We start from the raw sequence: 8,949 nt of genomic DNA, 5'->3' as shown, positions 1-8,949 counted from the left end.
ACGGCTTTTGGAACCGTATGGCTTTGGTCAATCAAACGCTGTGATTTCAGACGGCGGCGAATCAACGTCTCTTGTGATTGTGCTGAGTCGGAGCCTCTCAGTCTCCGCGCTGTGGAACCGGTCCGCTTATAAGGTGCTTCGAGTCAGTTTTTTTTTTCCTTTTTTAAAAAAAAAAGTCTCATTCAATCACTAGAAAGGTGCATAACTGAACGACGCGGTGTCCTCCTAAGATACGCAGTAACAGACCAAAATAAAAAAAAGCAAAATCCAAATCATAAAAAAATAAATAGATAGAAACAAAGATTACAAAGAAACCTGCCGACACTAGCTGTCCTACTGCTCGTCTCACGCTTTAAACCCCAGCTCCCGAGAGTGCTTTTCCCGCTCCGCCGCGGTGGGTTTGGCCCCGCACGGCCGCCGTCCTCAGCGCGGCCCAGAGCGCCGCGGTGCAACTTGTTCACTTACATTAGCTGTTGAATGGAGAAGCTGAAGAAGATGGGTATGGTAATACAATGTGAAGCGTACAGACAAGAATAACATGTGAGCTAACTGCATTCTGCTCAGACAAAAAAATCTTTGCGTATTCTTTTTTTTGTTTTTTTCGTTTTTTTAAACCCCGCCGTTCAGAGAAAAGGAAGGGGGAGGAGGAGGGGGAGGAGGAGGAGGAGGAGGAGGGTTACGCGGCTACAGACTACTCCAGTGTCCAAGATAGACAGAAGACAAGATACAGAGGAAGAGAAGCAAGACAGATTTTTTTTTTTTTTTTTTTTGCTTTTCTTAATTATTCAACAATAAAAAGAGGAACTAAATCACACCAATTTCCTTTAGTACTATGTATACTGCTTTAAAAAGCTCCAAGAAGAGGAAGAGAAAGATATAGAAGTATGAAGGAGGGGACTTTTTTTTTCTTTCGAGACGGGCACTCAGGATTACAAGATGGAGTCTGTGAACAAAAGGCACTTTTTAGGGACAACCTTTAAGATGCTCTGAGTCTAAAACACTACATCACCAAACAAATATTTATAATCATTTACAGCGGGAGACGGGGATTCGGGCGGGGGGTTCACTTGAATTGATGACTGATTCCCTCTCCCTGAACCAACCGGACGTTTACACCAAAATAACCAGATCTCCTTTTTTCTGCTTTCTTTGAATCCGGAATTGTGCATCTCCCAAACTGGGGAAGATCTTGTCTTTGTCCCGCGCTCGGATCACGTCAGTCCCTCCAGGATGCTGCAACGTTGCGAATCTGACCTCAAATTATGTCCGACTGTCGTAAAATTTACCGCAAATTTGACCGCGTTAAAACGCATTTTGGTCTCAGTTAGAGGCTCGGTCTCAACGCAGCTCATTTTCACAGAAGATCTTTGGATGGAGAACATCGGGCTGCTGGAGTTCACGTTAGTTATCTGCTCAGATCACGAATATAATTCTTAAAATTTTTGTCGATATGGACGTGCTACACACATCGTCAGCTCGGTAAGATTTTCTAAAATTCAATCATTCACTTCATTTTTCTGAAACCGTGAGCACCAAAAAGGGAGAGCAGACGTCTCTTTTATGAATGTGGTTTATGGGAAAATTATTTTTGGGCAGCACACGATTCGGCCACTTGGAAAAACCGAAAGCTGAAGGCTGAGCTGCTTTTTTGGGTGCCTGGTATTGATTCAATCAGCCTCTTTTTGCCGCAGTGTTCTCCCTGTTTCTCCTAACGTTACCCGACTGTTATCAAAGTTACAAATGTTTGACATTTTTTTATGGAAATATTTTCAACAATCGTGTATATTCAAAACTTTTCCAAAACATTCCCTTAATTCCAAAACATTTCAAGGCCTGGAAAAAAGTTTGATTTATTTGAGGAATTTCAACACTCATTATTCTCATTATAATACGCTCTGGATCTGAGACAACAATGCAACTATTTTTGCAAATTTAAGTTGATCCTGAAATTTAATTGGAGGAAAAAAAACACCTAAAAATGTTGCAACGTGTGATTGGTCGGTTACAAAGCTGCAACATGCATCGCAATATTTGGTTAAAGATGCAGTTAAATCAGACATTTCAGGTCGCAATGATCCCAAAAACTGCCGGTGACATCCTGGAGGGACGGACTCGAGTCGGGTACCGAACGCTGGTTTCTCTTCCCTGCGACTGTCGCTCTGCGGCGGTGTAAAGGTTGGGGGGGAAAAATGCCTTTTGTCACAACAACCTTTTCATACGATGAACCCCTCCCCCCTTGGTAAATACAAAAAGAGAAATAGAATAATGCATGTTTTCCTAAAATTTGCTTTTATGATAACACTTAATTTCGTTTATTATTATTTATGTATAATAGAGATTGAATGTACTTTATTCTTTACGAAAGCACCAGGTTTCATAGTGATATATATTTTATGAGTTGAAAAATTGTTCCTTCAGCCCTCCCACATTTTGAAAACAATTTTTTTTCTTAAAAAAGTGATAAAAGGAAAAAAAAAAAAGGAAATTAAAAACAACTTCCCCAAACTTACTTACAAAGACTGGGATATTTTTCTCGCCGCCCTCGTATTTAGAGTCCCGGAGCACGTGGACTTGAAACAAAAACAAAACCTCAGAGGGTTTTCCCTCTTTTCTCGTGACACCCTCAAACAGTCGCTAACAAACAAACACAATTCCTCTACCAAGGCATTGCACATGGCTCAATCAACATACATCATTTAGTTTCAAGAACAATACTTCCCATCAAAACAAGAAAGAAAACAACAAAACCTAATTCTTATTGATCCTCAACTACATCGTCATCACTGTGTCTACTGTCGTATTTGCCGTGGGTTTGTTTCGATTCGGCGTGGGTTTAGAGACTGGTACTTTAGCTCTAATCGGCGGTTTTTGGAGATGCATCCTATGACTGTGCGATGTACGCCATGCTTCAAAAAATAACTAGACTGCCACACAGCTTATCTTGCAAATAAAAAAAAATGTATATATCTATAAATATATATGTGTATTATATATAAAGATGCTTGCGATTATCTAGTGAGCTGTTTTTTTTCCCCTTCTCCTGACATAAATTTTTCACCATTCACTATAGCTTATATGTGAGAAAAAAGAACCTGAATTCATGTTTGACAAATTGCATAATGGGAATACAGAGGCACTTCCATAGATTAGAAAAGAAATCACCTTTAGCCATCGATAACGTCGGCAGAGCTAGTTCTCTCTACGATGAGATGGGCGCCAGTCGGTTGGCCGACTATGTTTCCCTGCAGTGAAGAACACGGCCAGGCAGTCCAGTTATTTTGTGAGGTTGGATGATTTTTGAACAGGAGAAAACTGATGATTGAAATTAAAAAAAGCATAAAGGCCTCCTCAGATTGTCTAATTTTTTAAGACTTCCCTTTGAATTCAGTCGCGCGTGCTTCAGTAAGGGGGGGGCGTTTAATAGTGAGTGGTCTTTAGAAGTGGCGATCTGTGCTCTACGTGTGTGTTTCCATCCCGGCGATGTGAAACGCGAAGTGGCGGTCAATCTAAACTCACACGGTCGGCTGGTTTGATTGTTTTTAGTGCAGTTTTGATCATTAAGGGCTCATCGATTCAGCTCGGGGGAGCGCTGGTGTGTGTGTGTGTGTGTGTGTGTGTGTGTGTGTGTGTGTGTGTGTGTGTGTTGGGGGGGGGGGGTCACAATAGCAACCGATATCCTCGACCTGACCCGGCGCGCCAAAACAAAGCTGGGCGCACGGGTGATCCTCCTACTGTCAGAGGCCCTGGTTCCCTCGCCGCAAACAGCCAGATATGTCACATATTCATTTTGCTCCGCAGTGTGGCGCGCTCGGCTCTCGGAGCGGCGGCCCGTCTGGGAGTGTAAACATCAGGGTAAACTTTAGGGAGACAGAAAGAAGAGCTGCTCTCTCTCTTTTACTCTGAGTCCCGTCTTCAGCAACCTTCCCTCCTCGGTTCTGTCTTTTTGTCGCTCGTGTATCACCGCCGACGCCACCGCCGCCGTCGGCTGTACCCGGGTCAGATAGCAGACGGGGCTTTTTTGTTGACCTGTACGCTTCAGCAGGTAAGTTCCCCAGAAAAAAAAAGCTTCCTGTGATTGTCAAAATCCTGCTTTATGTGGTCGTCCATGTACAGTACGTGGCAAAGATGTGGCACTGAGAGCAAACGAACCCGCCTGACGTTATGCAAAATACACTTATTCACCGTTTTCTTTTTTGGAAGTTAGACTAGAAGATCAACGCTCTCGTGTCAGATTTCCTCCAAATACACAGAAAAAAAGAAGAAGAAAAAATGACTCAGAAATGAGCAAGACATTAATAAAACGCAGCAGAAAATGAGCACAAAATAACCCAACAAATTAAAACACAAACAAACATAAAACGGGGAAAATATCTGAAAATAAAGGCTTAAAAATAACTGTAAAATAAGTTTAATAATGAGAAAGTGTGATAATGAGAAACATAGTTCTCTGGAAACTTTTCCTTTCCTTAAAAAAAGTTTCAATCTACTGATTTAATTTCTTGAAATTTGTTAAACATTTCCAGCCAAGATGCTCATCGCCTTTTTTTTCTGTGTTTTGGAAAGAAATCAGTTTGCGCAGCGTTCAAAGGGTTAAAGATGAAGCTATTGCGAGCAGTCTGACTCCGCCTCGCTGCGCGTTCGTGTACGCTTTCTGCAGAAAATCCTCCGTGAATCTCTGAAGACATAAATACGTTTTCTTTGTTTCCACACTGAGTAGTTTTAAATGTGCGAACAAAATCAGACGACGTCTGACGCTGACGTGGAGGTTTTTCGTTTTTTTGCAGGTGCACAACGTGCCGGATGGCTGTCGGTTGTCGTCTTTGCGGCGTGTGGCGACGCGACATCACTGCGAGTTCTTGATCTCAGGCTGTTGAGTCTGGGTCTGAAAGGCCGGCGTGCACCTCTCGGTGTGCGGCTCTAAAACGGAGGCCTGGGATCAAATTCAGAAATTTGGGACGATCGTCTCACCGTGAGACGTCAACTGACCAACCAACAGAAACGCAGCATGAAAAGACGCAGAGATCAGCGATCTGCCAAATGCTGATAGGTGCTCGTAATTACTTTAAACTTTTGTTGTGAAATTGGCGCGCCGAGTCGGCTTCTTTTCTCGCCGTCCACATTTTTTTTTGACGCATAAATGCCGCTACAGCGAGAGCTCGATTCAGGTTTGTTTACATTTTTCTGTCAGGATGGACGACGCACGCCGATGACGTTTTGTTCTCGCACATTGACCACGATGGACGTCCGGCGAAGCCTGCGATTCAGTAGATGATGTCATCGTACATCAAACGTGATGCTGTTTATCAGATCCACGTCTCGCAGCGGAGCCGCACCGAATTTATGCTGCGGGAGGATTCCGGCTGCGTTCTGCGAGACTTCGAGAGCGGCGTCGATCTTCTCGTCTAACTCACAGCGAGAAAAAAGAATAAACGTTATTTTCACCCAAAACGTCAAACTTTGTCTTTGAAGTTTGTGCACGTACGATCTGACCCCGGGTCGGCCGACCACCCTGTCTACGCCGCGTCTGTGTTTCTCTATAAGGTGCTGTCATTCAAATACAAAACAATTATAAAATAGTACAAATCCAAAAAGGAATAAATTCAAATAAGAGAACACACAAGAGATAACAAAATCATTCATCTACATTACAAGAGGGGCAAAGGGGGGAAACCCATAGCTGCTGTCTGGAGTCGTGAAAACTGTCGGAGGTGACGCACACTCACATCGTCAGCGTGTGTGTGCGTGCGTGTGTGTGTGTTTGGATATCGAATTAAAGGAGAGCGGGCTTTCTGCGTGTGAAAATGTGAGAACACGACACCACCACCTGCGGACCATCTACGGGGGCAACTGTGTGCGTGTTTTCGGGTCGTGTGCGGGGTTAAACGTGAGAGTGAGCGGAGGCCGATGATTGGTCGAAGTGAGCGGTGGGCGGGTTGAGGACACGTGAAGGCGTCTCGAGCCTTCCTCTTTAAAACTCTTTCATAGGCAAGTCCGGTTTACCTGCCATGCCTCGTAGGTAAATAGTGCACATCGTTAAGATTAGTGTTAATTGATTCTAGTGCAACCTTTAAATCAGGACATGTTTTGGCATGGTCTCTCTAGTTAGTAGTTGGGTTTAAAAACTTGGACCCTCAGAGGGTCAATTTGATTTTGTTTTTTGTTTTTTTGGGTGATGACGGACATCACAGGACTGCAGCTTTCAGTGGAAATCTTGGATCAGGCTGTGGATTGGTTAGAAGTGTGACCTGATTCTGGTTGATTTTCTCAGCCGTCGGTTAACGCCACGCGTCCTCGCAGAGTCGGAGACCGCCTTTCCCTCCTCAGGCTCCTCCTGCTGCGTTGTGCTGGTTCGCTGGTTTCAGGAGAGACCTGCTCGCTGCCGTCCGTCCCCTCAGCCCCTTCTCTGTCCTCGTGTCCATCTTTCCATCTGTTTCCTCGAAAAACGGTTCCTCCCTCTGACTGGGTAAAATGAGTCCAGAGTTCCTCTAAAAGCGTCGTGCTGCTGCTGTGGTTTCCTGCGCTGCTCGGTTTATATTTTGGATCAGGTGAGACGTTCTGTCAGGGCCGCTCGGTGGTTCGTTGGTTGGAGGACGATTATTATCCTGCGTTTTTTTTTTTCTATTTCCGATTGTAAAGAAAGAATTCTAGTTGCTGGTTTGGACACAGATCTTGTCAGAGGAACCAAGACTGGAAGAGAAAGAAGAAGAGGAGAGGAAGTGACATCACGTCAGCATCAAACCCGGTGAACAAAAACACAAACAAATACTCAGATATTTGACCCTCTGAAATTAGAAATTAGAAAATTATCAAAAAGGGAAAAATGTCCAGCAAACTACATTCATAATAACAATTATGTTCCAGAAAAAATACAATAAAATATATAAAATAAAGACATACACATATATTTCAAATTTAGGTTAGTTTTTTTTTCGGGTCATCTTCTTGTAAGATTTTTGGCTAATTTCTGGACTGTATCTTGTTAACTTGCTCATTGCTTTTCCCCCTGCGTTCAGGTTTCAAAGGGTTAAAATACAGAGGAATTAACAAATGTAAATGTACAGAAGTGACACACACACGGAAACACGGCTTTAGTTCATGTGACCTCCTCGTACTTTGCTTTTACGCTTTTTATTTTCCACTGACACTGCAGCCGAGAGCGTTTAAAACTGCACTTTCGCGATAATCGATACTATCGAATCGCGATAAATCAGAATCGGCAGCCAGGTATCGTGATACAAAGGAATCGGGGCAAAAGCATTTCGTTCCAGCCCTAAAAATCGGCGTCAGGGCCGGGTGTCCTCCCAGGGATTATGGTCCGACTATAATGTCATTTGCAGATGTTTGAGTCATTTGAATGATTGAGGCCTCAAACTGAACTGTGATTATCCGATTTCACAAGCTTTTTTCCTGCTCGTAACGTATCCGATCTGTGCCACACGAGAGGAAAACATCACACTGGGGCCACTGGGACGCACAGAGTGGACGCAGTCGGAGCTGTAAGGTGTCTTTGTTATTGACTGGGTGCACCGTGTCGACTTTTGTCCACCGCTCCTGTAGTCCACTGAGGGACAGAGCGGTCCTGAGTCCTGAGGACCGAGGCAGGGGGAGAGCAGTCTGGCACTCGCACCCTCTCCACGCCGCGTCTCTCCGCGGGAGCAGAACTGGGTCACCGCCGCCCGCTCGGCCTGCAGGACCCGCTGGCACCGAGATCTCGCCAACATTCTGCGAGTCGAGCCTTGGAAACTCCTCCGAGCCTCCGGGGAAGCAGCCTTTTGTTGAGTTTGACTAACAGGTCACATGAATGCCCCGCCCCCCCCTCCCTCCTGCCCTCTCAGCCCCCCCGCTCCCCCGGGCGCTGTCCCAGCAGGCCTTGGGGCATTGTAACTTCTCCCCTCTTAGTTACTCTGCCTCTCTCTCCGTCTCCCAAACTCCATCCGTCTCTCCCGTAAACACTCCCTCTGAATCCTTGGCAGCAGACAGTGACCACCCTCTTTTCTTTCCTGCCCCCCCCCCTCTGCAGCTACCCCTTCTCAAATTCAAGATCAACTGGCTATGACATCATGTCTGGTTGCTGGGGGTAACGAGACGGCCGGGACGTGACTTCTGTGAGTTCCTAAACTCCGTCTCCCCTCCTGTCCCTCCTGTCCCTCGTGTCCCGCCTGTCCCGCCTGTGGTGTCCTGTTTCCTCCTCTGCTGCTGCAGTGCGTCGCGTTGGCCACCAGAGGGCGCGCCGACCCCACCGATGTCACCGCGAGCCGTCCTCGAGTCTCCACGTCCACTCGTCTCTTTGTCCTCCATCATTTCCCAAAGAGCATCATCTATCTTTTGGTGTTGTTTTCTGGGAGCCGCATCATGAAAACTATTAACCCTTTTGGATCGTCGTCAGTTTTTTTTTTTTTCTGTCTTTCTCGAACATTTAAACCTTTGAAAAATTTGTGTGATTTCTTTCAAAAACACGTAATCTCTCAGATTGAAAAGAATTAGTACATTTAGAAAATTATTATAAAAAAATAAACAGGAAAAAGAGCTTGGGAAAAACTATATCGATTCTGATCATAATTACATATTTCAAATTATGTTACAAAATTTCTTAAGCACTTTTCTGGGTCATTTCTATGTTGTTTTTTTTATTTAAAAAAAATGTACTGTTAACTTTTATTTTGTGCTAATTTTGGGGTTGTAAAAGGTGGCAAGAAAATTAACTTTAAAATTAGCTAAAAAAAGAGAGAAAATAATCAGAACATTTTCAAATACCTAAGGAAAATTACAAAAAAACAGCTATATTTATAATTATTGCAGTTATCGGATTGTTAAATGTGTCTTTGATTTACTATGTTTGGAAATAAAGATCTATCTACTTTCAATGTTTGAGGCCGTCTGCGTGTTTTCATTTGTTTGTTTGCTGCTTTCGCTCCGTTCAGCTGATGTCAATGACACCAACATAAACAG

General features: G+C 44.2%; 1 protein-coding gene across 16 annotated transcripts in view; it reads right to left on the bottom strand.

The window, feature by feature from the left end:
- Positions 1 to 8,949, bottom strand: part of nfixb (nuclear factor I/Xb) — a 207,693-nt gene that overhangs the window by 1,380 nt on the left and 197,364 nt on the right. For all 16 annotated transcript variants that reach the window (XM_088069576.1, XM_088069567.1, XM_088069563.1 and 13 more), the window contains one exon: positions 1 to 6,690. This exon is cut by the window's left edge and continues 1,380 nt beyond it. Coding sequence is in view for 13 of the 16 variants with exons in the window: in XM_088069567.1 (XP_087925693.1) it covers positions 6,673 to 6,690 (18 nt within the window). In the remaining 3 variants the exon portion in view is untranslated. The remainder of the gene's footprint in view (positions 6,691 to 8,949) is intronic.

Source organism: Plectropomus leopardus, chromosome 18, assembly GCF_026936395.1.
Source record: "Plectropomus leopardus strain MGB_pleo_1.0 chromosome 18, ASM2693639v1, whole genome shotgun sequence".
In the NCBI taxonomy this organism is placed as follows: Eukaryota; Metazoa; Chordata; class Actinopteri; order Perciformes; family Serranidae; genus Plectropomus; species Plectropomus leopardus.
Note: the sequence above shows the minus strand (reverse complement) of the source record. Positions and strands in the feature narration are given on the sequence as shown.